This window comes from Lepisosteus oculatus, chromosome 11 (genome assembly GCF_040954835.1).
Source record: "Lepisosteus oculatus isolate fLepOcu1 chromosome 11, fLepOcu1.hap2, whole genome shotgun sequence".
Lineage (NCBI taxonomy): Eukaryota > Metazoa > Chordata > Actinopteri > Semionotiformes > Lepisosteidae > Lepisosteus > Lepisosteus oculatus.
In genome coordinates this window covers 37,407,989-37,427,499 of record NC_090706.1, presented here as the reverse complement: position 1 = coordinate 37,427,499, position 19,511 = coordinate 37,407,989, and the positions used below count along the sequence as shown (strand labels likewise).

General features: G+C 41.1%; 1 protein-coding gene across 4 annotated transcripts in view; it reads right to left on the bottom strand.

The window, feature by feature from the left end:
- pdlim7 (PDZ and LIM domain 7) overlaps nt 1-18,758 on the bottom strand; it is a 50,705-nt gene extending 31,947 nt beyond the window's left edge. For 2 of the 4 annotated variants that reach the window (XM_015349892.2, XM_069196172.1), the window contains exons 1-2: nt 18,449-18,582; nt 10,592-10,690 (exon numbers count right to left, since the gene is read on the bottom strand). In XM_015349892.2, the coding sequence (XP_015205378.1) occupies nt 10,592-10,690; nt 18,449-18,478 (129 nt within the window). In that variant the 5' untranslated portion in view covers nt 18,479-18,582. The other 2 variants (XM_015349895.2, XM_015349893.2) reach the window with 2 other exon arrangements.
- Between the last annotated feature and the right edge of the window lie 753 nt (nt 18,759-19,511).

Genomic DNA, 19,511 nt, shown 5'->3' with positions numbered 1-19,511 from the left:
TCCAGATAGTAATCAGAAATATATTACTTAGAAACAAAAATCTGCACAATTGGGGGCCAGAAACATTAGTAAAATTGTACAATGTACAATTCAGTGTGACTCGCCTACACAAACTCTAATCCGTGACAAGGTAGCAGGCTTAGTAATACGAGAGCCTTTTTCTATAAAAATGATCAGACGTAACGTATACACAGTTCCAGAGATCTGTTTAATCATTTTACCATTGTAAGGAACACATGTAAGTGTGTAGATTGCAATGCGGTACGGCGGTGAAGGTTCTGAGCTTTTAACTGGTAGGCTGTGGTTTCACATCTCGTGGGCAAGCATCTTGAGCAAGGTATTTTACTCCATTGGCTCCAGTAAAAATGTAAGGCTCTTTATATAACATTGGCTCAGTAAATTTATAACGTGCGTTTTATTTAATTAAAGAAAACGTGAAGCTGACCAATGTTTTACAGCGCTAAATGGGTAAAAAAAATCAAAGAAGCAATTACCCCTTTTTTATAGCCCTAAAGTTTCTTAAACCATTTTGGAGAAAAAGAGTTCAATCCTACAGGGGTCTGTGTCAGACTGAGTGGGGGAAACTGTGCTGAGGGTGGAGGGAGAGAATACTCTGAGCAGCAGTCACACTCCCACCCCAATCTCTGAAATCCAGGCTCCTCACCATGCGGTGATGTCAGCTCCAGAGTTCTGTGGCAAACCACTGATGTGACCTCAGGCTTTATAACCAAAAAGGGGCATGGAGTTTCACTTCCCCTCAGACATGAGCTCACTAAGGCTCCAGGACCGCACACCCCTGGAGGGGCTGTGAGAGCTGGGATAAGTCAAGAACCTCAAATCCTGTTCCTGCACCACCTGAGTCCAACCCTGTAGAGGTTAATCAACAAACGCCAGTGCTGTTCTCATTCATCAGCAAGATACAGTACTCACAGCAGCTAGTGAAGGTCAAAGAAAAGAAATAAAAACTGACCTTGGCAATTAAGACAGGACAACACGGAGCTGGCGTCTAGTTGTTTTTGTAAAGCAATTGCATCACTGTGCTTGGATGACAAGGAAAGGTAAAATTGTGCTTTCATTAAGGCAATGAAGTTATTCCAACATTTATTGGAAACGAACCTGTTCCAACAGGTTCAAACTATCACCACATAGCGCATGGAGGCAGTTCACATTCTGCTTCTGTAAATTGCTTGGTTTCCATCAGTTAAAAGGCCAAAAGCAAGACCGCTTTTCTGTCCAAGACATTTTAAGCCCCAAAGTTTTACTGCACTTTGTTTTCTTTGACCACGATATTTACAGCAGCCTTCAGTAATAAGTCACTTTTACAGTTGGTGGTTTTGAAATAGCTTTTTCCTCTTTCTTAATGTGTCGAAGTGAATGACTGACAAGAAAACCACTGTTTTACTGGCTACTGCTAACACAGACAAAACAAGCAAATAGTAAAAAAAAAACACTACAGACAATTTTGTACGAAGAGATGGTTTCCTTTATCTGTGCTGTGCAGGGAGGCAGACTTCTCAATTTATTTTTGCTTCAGATCATTTTTTCTTCCTTGCAGATGAAAACATTAACTGTGGCCAGTGCAGCAGAGTGAACTAATGACTTGTATCTCCTGCAGGCACCTTGCTGCAGATTCAGTTCATTTATTTTCCTTCAGATTATGGACAGATTGTTTAGGTTTGAAAATGCTTGACCGATGACTTCCAGTTTTGTAAACCAGATATTGTAACAGACACTGAACATAATTTGGGTTTTTTTTTTTCCATTAAGGTAAAGTGAAATTTTAAGTATGGGGCGAAATATTTATAAATGTTTCTTTTTGCATTTCTTTTCTATTAATGGCATTAATAGTTATTAACAGCCATAGCTCTCTACAGTACTTAAACATATGTAAATATAATATTCTAATGTAACATTTTCTACTGGACGCTTGTTTTTGTGTTAAATCATGTGGGGAATAAACAAACTTGTACCAAAATAATGCAGAAAACAAAAAGGGAGCATTTTACATACAGTAGGGCTATTTTATCTGCTATAAAGGATCACAAGGCTTCTGTTTCTAAGCCTTACCATGTAGCTCTATTTAAAGATTAGGAGTCCCACAAGCATTCGAATATAACATGAACATTGTGCAATATACAGGCCCTAACTATACTCTCTAGAGCCAGAATGTTAACCTAAAGCAAGCCTGCTTTATTTCCACACTTTCAGCAGATTTTATTGGCTAAAAAAAAAAAAAAAAAAAAAGATTCCAGCTCCAGAGAGGCTGGTCTGTAAAGCGCGTTTCTATCTAGACTGCGCCAAGCTCGCGCAAAGCCAAGAACCTCTGGAATAGACATACTCTTCAGGATTTCACTGGGATTTTACCTCCACTTCATTTCCTGGATTTGCAGCGTAGTCTAAACGGTCAATCCCAAGGATCAGACTCACCTCGGGCACTCGGTTCAAATAAACATCAAACCCCCTCCTCAAAGACTTTGAACATTCCTCCCGGGGAGGAGTGATGTAACCGTAACAGGCTTGTTTTAACCTAGATGCCCCAGTACAGCTGCATCTTGTGTTGTACTTTTATAATGTGTTGTACAACCGAAACCAAATGCTGCAAGCTGAATTCTACTCTCATTACCATTAAACTGATTGATCGAGAGCCACCACAGTTGAAAACATTAATGCATTCCTAACTGGTTATGCCAGCCTATCAAAGCAACAGAAGCCATATCTGGTCAGATGAATCACCGTCTGCTTCCCAAAATTCCAGTGAATTAGTAAGCAACTGGGCTGATGGACATGCATTTTTGACCTAAACGTCTTATTGAATATACATGGAGTGCAGTTTTAAATGAGAAAATAACTGCGAACTAACTTAAGGAGATAAATAACAGAGGATTTCAGCTCTAGTCTTCCATTACAGCAGATATTAAACACCAAATGGTGCTCCCAAAACCTAGAAGTGTGCTGCCTGTATGCTCTTCACATCTCGTCTTGGTGCCATGGTGTACCAGAGAAACCTGTAGTTTGACTTCCATCACTTTCTCATCACGTTTACAGTGGCAGAGTAACAGTGGGTACAGTCAAACCAACAAGGGGGAGGGAGAGAGGGGGCATCCCAAATCTTTGAAGATGTTTAATTTCAATCTCCACCCTATTCCAAGAGGAACCTCAAGAAAAAGCTTTTTTTTTTTTAGATGAATAGCAATGTGTTACAGACACCCTATTACCGCGGTTCAGACCTTGTTGTCAGATAGAGAAAAGGCTGTAGGGTTTTCTGTCCCAGAGTGAAGGACATGAACACATGTGGGACTGGCTCTCTGCCACCTCACAGCTGTTCCGTCACTCGGGTCTGTGGCACTGAATTGCTGAGGTCAGGGTTCCAGGGAGATGGAAATAACTCTATAGCTCTAGATCATCAATAAAAAAAGAGGGGCAGAAAATGACACACCATATCATCATATCAATAGGCTGGAAAATAACCAATAACAGAGTAGGACAGCATGATTGTAATAGAACAGAAATGATCAATAAACAGCTATGAACAAAATAACAACTACAAAAGTCATTGACAAGAGATATGCTGGCAACACTGACAAATCTCGGACACCGGAGACTATTGAAGTTTTCAAAGGCAATCGCTCCAGAAAAGAAATAAAAAAGCATGCTCAAAACAATGTGAATCACAGTGTACTTGAAACAAACACCGTCTATAATTAATAAGCTTTTTAATGGTGTACACTCCCAATGTGCACAAGGGAGTGTATAAAATAATATAAAATAAAGTTTATTATAAGTATAAAATTAAATAAGTTCAACTTGGGAAATTCTGGTGTTTTTAACAAGGGTGTTCAAAGGCTTGTCTAGTACTTTTTCTGCTTGTTAAAATTTCTTCACAAATCTGACCTTTATTTCTCCTGCCACTGGTCCCCATCGCTCTCTCCCTCTATTTAATAAACCTTGGCCTTCTGCCACCTAATATGGAAGGAATGATCCCTAAACTGGAAGACCACCCAGATGGTGCCCTGGAGGTCACTACACAACATTGAGCATTTACAGTTCAAAGACGTATTCTGGCCATCAGGAAAGGGCTTTGGGAGCCTCACTTTCCTCTTCAGCCAATGCAACATGTACCCCTCCGGGGGGGAAGGGCATTACACACTGGATTACCGATACAGGGCCCTGGTAATATAACCTTGCAGGCGCGTCACTGCAGGCACGGCAGAAGGTTTGCAAATAAACATGTTAACAGGTGCAGTCTTTTCTGGCTAAATTGGCAAGTGGCCTGCACATAATCCCAGGACCATTCAAGAGAAAATGGCACATTAAACTTCTATTAGGGCTGCTCAGTGCGTGAAGACCCCACATTCAAACCAAAATGTCATTGACTGACAAGACATATGACTTTAGAAATGTCCAAAAGATTTTCCAGCAAAGCACAGTCATAAATAAGCAGCAATTAATAGGATACTGGAAGAATGACAGTCTTCAGTGATTACAACATTTTCAAAAAAGGGGGCTGGTCTGTTTCCAAGTACTGAAACTAAGATTCATACCAATTGCCTACTTATTCTGGGAGTGTGACACTTTCAGGTGATGCATTGTGTAAGCTGTGTAAGAGACGGGTAGCAGACGAGAACACCTACATCACAGACAGCTTATTACGCAACAGACTGTGGCCCCAGGAGTTTAGTAATACTCCTGCACAGAAACAGGTGTGCAGAGGCACATCACCGCCGTGCTCATCTCAGATCGATTGTTCTTCTACAGCGTGAATCACCTGCAACCGTGCCAAAAAAAACACTACAACGCCTGACCCTAGATAAACTCACAGTGACAGTGAGGAAACGAGAAAGGATATCCAGAGTCACAAGGCATGCAAATCAGAAAGATTACAATTTTACGAAAGGGCACAAATACAAGGCAAATTTGGAATTATATTTTAATTGACAAAGTAATGTTAAGCACACAATCGTAGTAGCAATCTCCCAGATATCATCTAGAGCAGCAGAATGCATGATGTTTTTTTTTTTTTACTTTGACAGAGTCATACGTACTATGCGTATAAAAAAATGACATCTGGCTTCTTTGAGCTGCTGGAATCTACTGTACATAGGCAAATGAGGCTCACCATCGAGGTTAATGATCAGTAAATAAGTGAGAATTTTGAGATGGTGCAGGTACTTCAGGAATCTGAGGAAGGCCTGCTGAAAAGATTAAGGGACAAGGGACTGTCCAGACATGCAGAGGCACGCACACATTTATTCACAGGTTGCAATCAGAAAACACTGACTCTCTATAGGGGCCTATCAGGTGGAGACATCTCCAGAGTCTACGAGACTGTACATCGTAGGGAAGGTGATCGGGAAATTTTTGAAGCCAGGTGAAATGCTTTTAATTCACACCTACAATACCACTCCAATAAACATGGCGAGACCAAGAAAAACCAAGCTCTTCTTTTAGGGGTAAAATAAGCATAGTGGTTTTTACAACATTTTAAATACATCATAAAAAAAATGAAAAACCTTTATACTGTATATTTTATCTCAATTACAAAGTTTCTCTAAAAGAAGTAAATATCAGTACGAAAATCATACACTGCAGTGTCATATGAAACACTATTTGAATAGTTCTCCCTATGATGTTTCCAGATTGGAATGTACAAATCTCCTAGTGAAAAAAGATTTCATATTGGAAGCCTGAACTTTTAAAGTAATGGGAAATCTTCCATGAACTATACTTCACCTTTGCTTTAAGTGTGCGCTTCTTCCTTTCTGAGGAATATACAATTGACCACAACCAGCTCACATTAAAATTGACTTCCCCTCCTACAGTAGTGGTTTACCATGAGGAACCACCCAACTGGGCCAATTAAAAGTGCCTTCGTTGTTTCACAGCCTGTTTTTGGTACACATAAAGACGGTTTCTGTTGTCTATCGTAAAAGGTCACCGTTTTACATAGGAACGGTTTCAAAGACTTCAAAACCAGCTTTTCCAACTGGGAATAAAAGCTCGAGTTGTCGAGACCTGTTTACAGGCACCTTACCTGGCATTGTTACCCTAGCAATCTGCTTCTTGCCTTATAAGCTCTATAGTGGAACCATGCATCACATAGGAACCTGCATTAAGATGTGGGGTGGTGGGGAAATGGACTGAAATAGAAAATGGAGCTTACTTCCACCCATCAGGTCTGAGCAGCGTGCTTTCAAAAGTGGATTAACTCATCTCCCTGCAAGCATGCGGAATTACGGCTTTGTGGCCATGCAGTTCTGATCAATTCACCTGTGGTAGCTCTCATCTTCTGATTTGCAATATCTGTAATGTTCTGCCCATACCTCAATCCTAACACAACCCAGCTCCTCATCCAGTCACCTCAAGATGGACTACTGCATGTGCCATTAGACTATTCTTCAAACACTCATACCTTTAGAATACTTAACCCAGAGACCCATTACTTATGTTCTTGCATTACTACTGCTTGCAGGCCAAGACGCACTGAACTCCTCAGCACTTCATTTAAACTTTACTTTGTTTACAGTTTTTTTGTGGTTTTACGTTACGGTTATATGCACCCTTTGCATCTTGACGAGATGATGACACCAAGTCACTTTGGATCAAAGCATCTGCTGATTTAATAAATGTGAAAGGTCTTTTTAGGATGCTGCACCAAAAAAAGAGAAGAGATTATGGATTCAAAGTGTGCAATGCCAACCTCTGAAGAGCGACCACAAACTCAACTAAAGCAGAGAAACATGGCTTGGAGAGAATGACAACAGCTCAAACCCGAATCAAAAATAGGTCATGAATGTCAGTGTCAGGATATTAACTCTAAGCCTTTTAACATCCCCTAGTGGGCAGAGGAAAAACCCCATTTGAGCCCAGGCAGAATCAGGTCCTGCAACCTCATACAGTACTGCAAATAAGAAAAAGAATAAAGGACAAGACCATGCGATCACCCACCAGTACAAAGACAAATGAATACAAAGGAAATAGGTGATACTGGAGGGCTGAGGCAGTATTAAAAGTGTGTCAACAGATTAATTTAGTATTGAAAGTCCAGGAACTATATGACTGCGATGAAGAGGTCATAATACCAGGGTTTTAGGACCCTCAAACCTCCTTTTTTTTTTAACACTACATTGCTCCGGTAAGAAGCTGCTTGTGCTCCACAAAAAAATGTGTCCCTTCCAGAAGTCACAAAGGACTGCGGGCTCTTCTTAGTGCTCAGCTGACATTTAGTTACAAAACCACATTACAAAGGAAGAAAGGTGGGAAAAGGATTGATCTGGCAATTACAGTGCTACACTGCTGTCAGGTTCTGTCAGGTGGGGTGCACTGTAACTGGGAGGGGACACCCAGAATGTTGCAGCACACTCAAGTTGCATTTCTCAGCTATGCGTCACTAGCTCAGGCCCTTAGGCAGAGACGTTTGTACTCCAGTTCAGATTAATGGATTAGAACTGCAGAAAGAATGGACTTCTCTTGTGCAGTTTTATTTGGCTCTGGGCCAGCCATGTCCTAAAATGTGAGTGCTCTCTGCTGTTCTTGGACGAACTTCTCTCGTGAAAATTGAACACTCCAAATAAAGCAGCGGGCACATGGTCACATTACAAAGACCTCGAAAAATGTACCAGCATTCCAAAAGAACCAGAAACAAACAGCAGCTCCTTACTTCATAATGCTGTAACTCAAGACCAGCAGTGGAGAATTTATTTTTAACACTGTGCTGCGAGGTGATCTCAGCATAGCGGCCTTGAGGGTCCCCTTCCACTCCCCCTCCACCCCCCCACCTGCTGACACACGCCTTCACGCACCCCCATCCAGAGAGGCGCAAGGCCCGTGGAGGCTGAAATCAAATTCCTACCAACAATAAACATGCAGGGCTCAAGCCTCGTCTTGCCATCTCACCGACAACACATCTGTTTTCAATGCCCTTTCTTAAGTAAACACTTTTGCCAAAATTATAGGCTCTTCCCCATGATGGGGGGGGGGGGGGATCTTTCTTTCCACTTTTATTTCTATGTTCAAAATTAAAAACAAAAACCACACTGAAACCCCCCCCCACAAGATCTCAACGCTTTTGAGTTATTAAAATAAGGACGGAAACGTTGCCCAAGCTCTTAACCTGTCCAAGATGGCAGGGCAAGGCGATTGAAGTGCAGCCTTTCCTTTAGAGCAGTGCATGGTATTCCTAATACCGCTAGACAATCGATCTGACTTTACAGCAGAGTGGAATTCGAGACTGCGGTGGCAGAGCTTAAGCGTTTCAAAACCAAAACGACTACGGAAGGACAGACTTTCCCGGTGTGCAACAGTGCAGGGGAGGACTGGGGAGCAAGCATTTACAGTAATGTCAGGAATTGAGGGAGGACCGCAGACCTTGACAAAGATAAACCACGTCATAATATTTACAGAACAGGCCTCCGTTTTCAAAAGAATTGAGACAAGGATAAACGACTCCGGGTTTTGAAGATTTATTAACGCACAGCACTGCTGAGTGCCTGCCCACTGGCAACAGTTAGCTGGGATGCTGGACCCTTGTATACAGAAAGCAATACGGTACAAATAAGGGCTGGAAATACTAGGCAAAGGGAGAGAGAAGGGCAGGAGGAGAGCTGAAGGCACTCAGGGCTGTACGTACAGCTGCAATTGCTTGCACTACAATTATTTGACCTATAAGCAGAGCAGAACACGGAGTTCTTGAGCAAAATGAATCGCAGCATTTCCTTTTGTGGGGAAGCCTGTCTTGGGAGACAATTCGCAGAAAAAAAAAAAGAATGAAATCATAAGCTCTAGAGAAGGGAGAGGCGGTGCTGATCAAGTTGTTTTTCAGTGTCTGGTGTCAAGCAGCGACAGGCTTCTCCAGAAACGTGCGATTTTGAGAAGAGACAACTGGGAATTCGAATGGATACCATTAGTCTTTTTGTCAGACTTTTTTTTTTATTCTGTAAAAACCAAGAAAAAAAAAAGGTCGATATAAATGACCATTTGAATCTGGAAGGCTGGGGGAAGTCTCTAAACGCTCTACCTCAAAATCTGAAACATGCCTCCCCCATCCAGTGGATACAGTAGTCATGGAAACGGCTTAATCCAGGTTGAGGGGACAAGTCCTCCCAACTGGCCTCACAGCTCTCAGCGGGGTCTCTAGATAGACTCCAACACACTCATGCAATAATGAACTAAATACAGTCCAGTCTAAATTCCAGTGAGCTCCAGGTAGAACTGGAGAAAAACAAAGTTGCTATGGTTATTATCATTGTACAAACAGGTCACCAGACGCAGAGCAACTATTTATTTGCTTTGCATGACCTCCATGTTTTGGAAGGCCTTTTAATTGCCTTGTAAACTATCCAAAAGGACTTGAATGGAGCTCAACCTTTGAATGGATACCAGATCACTTATTACCTAAAATGGATGTCGTAACTGACTAGTGTATTCAAGAGTCCAACTCAGCCTTGACAAGACTGAATTCTCAGTGAATACCAGAAAGTATGCCCTCTTCAATAAATTAGAAACGCATCCAGTGTCAGAACACATACAGACATGCACACATTCACTAAAATCAAGGAAAAAAAAAAGCTTAAAAAAAACACGCAGGAAATTCTTCCATGAACTAAAATCTCGAAGACAGGCTACATCCTGGATTACTATAATCCACAGGGATTTAGAAATAGGAGAGGGCGAGTAAAAATCGTGTCTTAATGTCGTTTGATTTTGCAATTTATTTGTGTTATAAATTAAAACAAAATTGTTCTCACGGCCATCAATCTGTTCCTTTATTAAAAAAAGGACTTGGAAATCAAACCGAAGCTGACATTTCCTAACTTTTGCCTCTACATGCAACAGGCAAGAATATAAACATGTGAAGGGGTTTCAATCCATTAGGGAAAAAAAGCTCCCCCATATTTATTTTCTGTATTCATAGCTCGTCGTTGATCCAATAATAAGGGCATGGTACTCAACACTTTCCCCACAGGTCTCCAAGCCTCTAGGCATCAAAGCCTGACCGACTACTACACATGAAACGCAGCTCCTCACATGTCGAGTGCCAGGAATCAGCCGTCTGCACTTCGACAGAACAGCTGGAAACCACTGGGCTCAACACCTCCCACTCATAATGCAACACATGCGGATACGTTATCACGCAGTAAAATGTCCCGGCACAGATACCCAGGCCATTTTCAGAAATGGCCCCCTGCAGTCAGTCCCGAGAGCAACAGCAGTGCCTACAAACAAAACCTGTTGCTTGCAGAGCAACATGTTATTGCCATGGACAGGCGATGCCCATGGACTATATGCCTTGCAGCACTCTGCTTATGCACACATACCAGAATAATGCAGTCTTTGCTACCCCACTTAAATTAAACCATCCCTCTTATTTGCTTGAGGAGCTCTAATAAGCTTTGCACACGCTGCACCAGGGGTTGTGCTGTGTGGGCTTCACAGGAATTTCCTCTGGATTTCCTGTGCTGGGTAGGTATGCAAGTGGCTCAACTTCAATCAGACTTTCACCAGGTGCACTTATGTGGATGCAAGAGCAACTTTCACACTCCGCCAGGATTTAGGGCCCAGGCATGCGAGAGAAAGCCAGAAAACAAGCTCTTACCCTGGAGACTGTGAGCGGCATGCTGAAGTCCTTCCCTCCCTGCAGTCTGAACCCCCAGGGAGCTGGCCCCTTAAGCGTCACGGTGTATGTATTCATGGCCTGGACAGGAAAAGAACAAAAAAATTATACATGTGCTGTGTCCAAGAATAATCAACGCACATGCATCTTTTAAGCAGTGATGAACAGCCAGTCAGCCCTGGAGACTCCACTTTACAAACAAAAATAGATCAGTTGCTGACAATGGCACTAGTTTTATATTCGTTACTGCATCTGGAGGAGTCTAGTACTCTTTACCGAGTTTGTAAAAACGGAACCGATTCACAGCAACCGCACTGACCATGGGATTCATCACAATTTCCTAACGGACAACCCACTATCAATGAAATTATAATACTTTATTTACATCTGTATTCATGTACTGCCCTGTAAAACACACACACATAGTGTAGTCTTTCATGCAAGTTCACAGTCAGATGAAGAGATCTGCTCATCCCTATCAGATTCTTATAAACGCAAGGACTGTCTGCATTACATGTACAAGGAGAAGCAGTTTAACTTAAAATGTTGCCTTTTAGTTTAAACGCACAGTATACGATGCCGGAGCTAGTTTCACTAACACCCTGTTGATGACTGATTAGGCTCTCCAGTGTGTTCAGGAAACATCTTTGAAACAAAAGCACTCAGAGACTTCCTGTTGGATCAAGGTGGAAGAGAGGGGGGGGAACGGGGACTGACTGGCTGGGCTTCACACTCCTGGTTCTTAACATTTCGGTGTTGGCTTTTGATTAGATAATAATGACAGCGCTGAAATGCACCACATGGACTTCCTACACTTCAGCCACCAGTGGAATACTGATGCCTGCGCCTTTCATTAAAGCATCAAGCTCTATAAAAGAAACCCAGCATCACAAAAATATTTTAACTTGCCTGCATAATCTTCGATTTCTCTTTCCCCACTAAGATATATACTGATCAGATTTTAACGAAGAAGAGCACCATGCTGAGATCTTGATATGGAGACAGCAGACAGAATAAGTTTAAAAAAAAAGGGAAAAGATCGCACCCTACATTTATTACTTTGTTGTCCTAAACACAGCATTGTTATTCATTATGGAAAAAACAATGTTTAGAGGTTTCACAGACAAGGAACTGTGTGTTGTGAGCAAATCTGCAATCTACTACTTAAAATCTGATTTATTTGTCAGTAAATAAATGTTCTTCTTTCAGAAAAAAACAACAACAAAAAAAAAGGCCAAGAGACAATATGGGCTGAAGTACAGTATGAAACACAGTTTACATGAAACAGCCATGCGTGTGTCCTTTAGCACACTGTCACTATCCCTTCATCTGCAGTTAGTTCATCTATCCCTTCATTTGAAGATTTGCAATAATCAATCTTCCTCCACCCCCCCCCATGTTACTTCTGTGCCACTGCAAAGCTACAACTTGTAAAATCAGGAGGATAGTGGAAGAGCTCTGCAGAGAGGTCAATAAATTCCTCTCAACTCACGACTGACAGAACAGGACAGGCAGGGAATTCCTTCAATATATATATATATCACAGCTAAGCTGTCATCTGTTTTTGAACCACCATAATGAGCCTTGCAAAAGTGTCCCCAGAGAAAATCAGTATTGCCACAGCAATGCTGTATATACAGTTACCAGAATAGACACCTGAAGAAAGTGCAAAAAAACAAATGCACAAACGTCTTTACATTCCCCGGATAACTGAATGTAAATGAAGCATGCCACCGCCGGTTTACAACTAAATCAGCAAACGGTATTTTCACACAAGTCTCCTGTGGCTCTAAAGGGCAAGGTCAATTTTTGAAATGCATAAGATGATCCTTTACACCAATTACGATCCTAGTTTGCCAAACAAACAGCCATCGATGTCCACAAAAACAGCCTTCAATACTTTCCTCTGTGCGACGTCTTCAGGGTCTACCCTGAAACCCAAGTCTCTGAAACCCAAAGGAAAGTAGGACTCAAGGAGTCTCATTTTCTTACCGCTGTTAGTCTTTCCCCTGCTCCTGTCCCGGCAAAGGCTCTCCTGCTCTCTCCTTACGCTGCTCAGAGGCTATATAAGGAATGTAAAACTACACCGAACTATTTCAGCCCAACACCCCAGTGAGTCACAGCTCAGAGAGAACGTCAGCCACCCTGATTTCCTGGCTCTTAGCTCACATATTCTAACCAATAGTTGCTGGAAGAGACAATCAAAAGGGGGGGGGAAGACAAGTCAACATTCTTTTCTGCAGCCATCACATGCATTCAGACATAATGTAACAGAGCTAGCAATTAAGGGGGGGTGGGAGGTAGTATTTAAGAGCTTTAAAGAGACTGCCTTTTATTTCTGCAGCAGAACCCAATAACTTTAAATGGGCACTCTTTGTCCAAATCAAAATCTTTATTGACTAAGCTCAGCATTGGCAATGAGAAGCCTCTGTGACTCCTTGACAGGAGCACTGACCCTTCTCACTGGTCAGTTTGCCCAGCTGAGCCACTCAAATTGTCAGGTACAAAAGCCTGTTTGAAGATTTTCTGCTGATAAAAGCCTCTCAGTACGACCGGTTTGAAAACAGATACTTCAACATCTTTGTACGTCTCCTACAAGGATGCCTAAAAAAGGGTACCTGTTTTTAATGACCTATATATTAAAATAATTCAAATTTGGTGGATATTCTGAGAGGCTTCGGTTTCCAACTAGAAGCCAGGAGGGGACTGAACAGCTAGCAGCTGTTTCTGGAAAAAAAAAAGAAAATTTGATTGTAAAAGTCAGAGTTGAGAAGAGGGTAGTAAGAATACAGGAGACAACTGGCTCTCAGCTACCGGTTTCGTTTTTTACCAGAAACAGAAAACCCAAATCCACTAAGCTTGAGCTTCTTGCAAGACGGTTAAATGAGTTTTGGTTTTCTTCTACACATTAGACATTGTAGTTATTCTGCTCAAACCAAAATTAAACCGATTTTTCTATATTTAAGGCTACATTAAAATAGTGAACAGTTTTTGGATACCTGGGACTAGAGAAGAACACTGCACCAACTGCTACAGGGCATTTAAAAAGATGCATTTATGGGGGAACTTCACTCTAAGGATTTATTCTGGTGCTAGTGTTCCCCTTCGACAAAGGGCAGGATGTCGTTGATATTTTGAAAGCACCAAAAAGTATTCCAATTGGTGTGATCTGTAGTGTGGCTTGCTTTCAATACATTAACACATCTATAGCTGTGCTGCCCTCCTTAGTTTTGTTATTTTTTATTACAGAGAGGTCCCACAAGTATATTACTCAGGAAAAAGAGAGGAAACAGACAACTGTATACAAATCTCTCTGAATAACCACAATGCACTTTGAAGTGCCAAACCATCGCATTCTGCAAGTTATTCCACCAAATTATTTCCTGTTTTTCCCATGTCCTTTACTGTGCAGGTCTTTTGAGCTTGCAGACTGCAGTTTATTCTTTGGAAACCTTTTAACGAAACCAATCACTGTCACAGAATAGAGTGCATTTTAACCAAATTGCTGTAACCAGTCAAGGACCTCTGTAAAAACACGGAATAATGAAATCACACTACAGACAAAACTTTCAAATAGTTTTTTTTTAGGAGTGCTTATGCTTTAAGCTAGGACAAGATGTACTGAACTGTGAAATGAAAAATCACAGTTTAACTGGGAGTTGCTGTTGGTTTAAATAAAATTCCTCCATTAGATACCTATTAAAAGACTTTGAGATGGTACACTTACATTTAGAGTTTAGCACTAAGCATGCCTAACCCCAATACTTTAAATCTTATTTTCACTGTATTCTACCTTATTATGAACTTATTCTACCTTATTACGCTCATTATGAAGCGTGACATTCAGTTCAACAAAAATAAGACATCGTTGTGACTTTCACACTTAGTCTTTCAAGTTTAATGAACATCCAAGAGCAAAACAAACCTAGTGAACTACCAGCCTGCCTCTGGCCTGACAAAGAAATACAATTATGTCAGTCCGTTTTGCTTTGTCTCCAAGATAGGTGAATTACCTTATTCACAAAAGGTTTTGCATCTCATGTTTTCAGATAAAGACACTTATTAGCCATTACACAAGACAAATACTAGAAACATCAATCCCACTAGACATTTTTACACCGACAACAAGACCCCGTTGTTAATTAAATATTTAAACAGCATATTATTAACTTTTAGCAATTCTTCCCAATAGTTTCTGCAGGATTCTCAGGTACATCTTCTAGGTTTTCCTCTCTTTTCTGCAAAGTTACAGTTTAAGACATCATCTTAAACTAAGCAACTAAGGTTGCTGCTGGAAGAGGTGTTAGTGGGGCCAGCAGGGGGCGCTCACCCTGTGGTCCATGTGGGTCCTAATGCCCCAGTATAGTGATGGGGACACTATACTGTAAACAGGTGCCGTCCTTCGGATGAGACGTAAAACCGAGGTCCTGACTCTCTGTGGTCATTAAAAATCCCAGGGCGTTTCTCGAAAAGAGTAGGGGTGTAACCCCGGCGTCCTGGCCAAATTTCCCATTGGCCTTAACCAATCATGGCCTCCTAATAATCCCCATCTATGAATTGGCTACATTACTCTCTGCTCTCCTCCCCACTGAGAGCTGATGTGTGGTGAGCGTTCTGGCGCACTATGGCTGCCGTCGCATCATCCAGGTGGATGCTGCACATTGGTGGTGGTGGAGGGGAGACCCCATTACCTGTAAAGCGCTTTGAGTGGAGTGTCCAGAAAAGCGCTATATAAGTGTAAGCAATTATTATTATTATTATTATTATTATTATTATCTTGAAGGTGGTCTTCCTTCATTGTTTGTTGCATCTCTCAGTAACCAAACCAATATTACTTAGTCCACCAGTGAACATTCTTCCAGCAGTGTCTAATCCATTGGCATTACATCCCCTTCATCCTCACACCGGTGTTGTGAGAAACCCATTTGTTTCTATGGCTCTTGTTTGCAAAAATAGATTTTCTGTCCTGGTTTTCTTACCTGGCTGATTGTGTTCTGAAGCTGAACCCAGAATGTGCTTACAAAGTTTTCTTACAGGTCCCAGACAATCTCCGACTAAGTATTTAGGAAATTAATATATAAATTGATTTCATTAGCATGTGCCTCCTTAAAACAGCTCCTATTATCCCTACAAATTCAACTGATATACAGCCGAACGTTCAAGAGGTTGTGCTTGAGATTTGCAACGTTCCTTGAAAAACTAGGACTGCTCTCTGACCCCGTTTTCTTCAATTACTTGATCCTGCAAAATGTACATATAAATTTGCATTTGAAACTTCACACAGATGTGATACTACACAAGAAAAAGACTCAAGTTAGCCTTTGTGTCGATCCTGATCTTCATTAGAATACGTTGGCAAAGCCCAAATCAGCAGACTGCAGCAAGTTCAATTCACAGGGGACAGGAGTTAGCATTGACGTACAGTAGAATACTTTCAAAAAGCAGACAAGCCACAAAGTTCTGGATATAACGAGCCCTTTTAGAATATCATACAAACATCCCCATATTTAAGGAATTACGGTAGTCTGATCAAATAAAGGCGAGTTTCAATATTTCAGCATCAGACGGGTAGAACAAGGGTCTTAACTGATCAATGTTATGCAGATGGAAGAACAATACCCTGCAACATTCCTAGCATGAGTGTCAAATAACACAGTCCAATGTACACAATTCCTTTCAAATATAAATGGCTAATTCAACAGTAGTATATATATATATCACATGGCAAAACCCTCTTTCAACAAAGGCTTCATAAAGGTCAGACAAAAAAAAAAAAGACATCCAAAGGATTTAGCACAATTACATCTTATATTTTTATAAGCAGTAAGCCGTTATATGAAAAGCAATTTTCGTCTTCTCACTACAGAATGGTGCAACTAATGCCAAGAGTACCACCAGCTGAACACCAACATGCACACACACCCACAACACAGTACATGGTCCAGATCAAAAACTCATTGGAACTGCCCTCTACACGAGAGAAATTCTGTAGCTGAGCCTTAAAACCTACAATACTCACCGCAACTCCAGCTGACTTTTCTGACACACTTCTGCAGTCACTATGCTAGTGTGTTAAACCATGAAAACCTTTCCTCATATGTGTCAAACTCAGAAAACTGTGAGCGAGGGTAGGTCAGGAGAGTGAAGGTTTGTAAAATACACTATTGGCATGTAGCATGGTAGTGTTTCTTGACCATGTTACAGAGATCTGATTAGCTGTCGGGCTCAGGGAAACGCATTGATTTTCACTTAACCTCAGTAATGTAGAACCAAAAATGTGAGAAGAGCTTTGACCACTGAGGACAAGGCATTCAGCGATGTTTACGAGGTAGAAGGGACCTCCCATATATCCAAGAATAAATTCTACATTCCTACATTTTTAGGATATAATAAAAAAAAACCTCTGGTCTGAAAATTACAAATGAAAACTGTACAGGCAGCTGTATGGAGTAGAGGTTGATGCTCTGTGTTTACAGCAATATAATGTATATGGATTTCAAGGCTAGGTGAGGCACTACTGTACTTATAAAGTAAACATCAGCAAAGTACACCCCTCAAATTACACCAGTAAAATACCTCACTGTATAAATGGGTACGTTAAAAAACTGTGAGGCGGATAAATGACCAAAATCAGGTTAGCATACCTGCATATACCAAGATCTATTTCAGAACAGAATGCCATTCACAGAATTCGCAATATCTTTCCAAGATAAAGCATTACACAAAATAACGCTGATCTATACAATACAGAAAGAGATTCTCTTTTCAGAGGGCACTAACGCTAAAAAAACACCTGCCCTGTCCTAAGGTGATAATGCAATTCCAAGTTCGTTAGTGAAGTTTTACATTGCTCGGTTCGGACAACAATGAAAGTGTTGTCACGTTTCATATATTGAATCTGTAGGACTTTAGATCTTTATTTTTGATCGACGTCACCATAAAAACACTAATGCACTTTTTTTGGTAGGGGGGTGACAATTATATACAGTACCATCTATTCCTTTTCATACATCTTAACCACAGCAATATAGATACTAAACAAAACCACATCACTTACAGCCCCCCCCAAAAAAAGACATTAACAAATAATATCGGTGACCTGACGAGTGTTTGATCATTTCAGGTTAAATGTTGACCCAAGCAAATAGCTAAGCAATTCTTGAAACGATAGAGGAGATCTCGATTAATACATAACGTTTGCTTGCTGGCATGCAATCAGAAATTGACACTTTTCTTGTCACATTAAAACTATTTGAATAATATTCAAAATGATATCAGTGCGTTTATTTTGGGACAATGTGTGCACCAACTTAAAAAAAACGCAGCATAACTTAACATCCACGAACATGAAATATCCGCTCTTTTAGCACTTGAAAAAAATGCTAAGTGCACGATCTTGATTCGCCTTTACACGAACGGATTCACAGCCAGCTTACAAAAGGAAACTCTCAAGAAGCTTTCGTGATCACAAATCTCGACCCACCCAAATTATCCACGCAGCGTTGCTCAGACTTGCAAAGATCGCGTTTGATTACTTAGGTCTAAACGCAAAAAAACCGCAGATAACGTCCTTATGAAAACACATCTCGTCTGTGCAGAAGGATTCAATCTCTGAGCACCCTGCCCTATAAAATTTAAAAGAACAATTTACAAAAAGTTGAATTAGGAAAAGAGTGGACCACTCCCTCTTCTCCGCCTCCAAACGCCAACGCCAAACAAAACTTCCATTAAAAAACTTTTACTGTATAGATATTACCAGAGCCATGTAAACGTTTTTTATGAGAACAGAACACAAATATTGTGTAACTCGCAAAAGCAATCGTGTTATATGGCAGTTACCTCCGGAGCCTCTTTCTGGCTGGCGGACATCGTTAACGATCTTTTTTTTTTATCTTTGCACTTTAAAAAAGTTAATTACTATGTGCTAAGTTTTCCTTGTAAGCCAGTCCAACTGTATCCACGAGCAGCCGTAAACTTGCCTTCTGTTTCCTTTTATAGACAAGGAAAAACCTACAGCCCGGGTGACGTCATTGGGAGCGCTGCCACGAATTCTCCGCGCTCCATCTACAGGTACAAGCTGGCATGGGACTGCGATGCGCTGCGCGGTGCTGCGCTCTCCCATCTCGCCGCTCAACACACACGTCTGACCTGCAGCCAGCTCGTCTTTACAACTAAGCACCTAGATCGTTTTGCTCGACGAATCCCAGCTGCGGAATAAAAGTGGTGTATAATTTGCAGCGCTCGACTTTTCCATGACCCCCCATGCTAATCATCGACTTGAGAGTGCTGGTTTTATGATGTCCCTGAACCCAGCTGAAATGTCATGTTGGCATTTTATTTTAGCTTTCGGGATCCCAGTTGATTTCTGTAGTGTTAGCAAATGTTTGTTTTGGGTTTTTTGCTAACAATACAGAACGTTTTTACATTTACAATTTACAGTAAATTTAAAATTCTTTGAATGTCTTCAAACCCAAACCACGTTGACCCACGTTTATTCTGTACGAACCCGAATGCTCTTGTTTACTTTTCTCTTTTACTTTTTATTGTGCTTTTCTTTATCACTATGTACAGCACCCTGGGGTTTGGAAAGGCGCTATATAAATAAATGATGTATTACTGTTAGTCTTGATCTTCCATCATTTCTGTATAATAACATGACACCCTAACCAATTCAACTCCACTGCTGTTTGGCAAGAGCAGCGTTGACCACAATACTTCAGTCACTGCAATACAAAAGACAATACGGTGCTCTGGAATCAGTCCAGAAAAGAGCAACCACGCACATTCCTGTGGTTCAGGGAACTGTCCCTCCCTGACAGGCTGAAGGAACTGAATCTTCTTAGTCTTGAACAGAGAAGAAGGAACAATGTGATTCACAAATTTTGAGCCCCCAAAGACCACG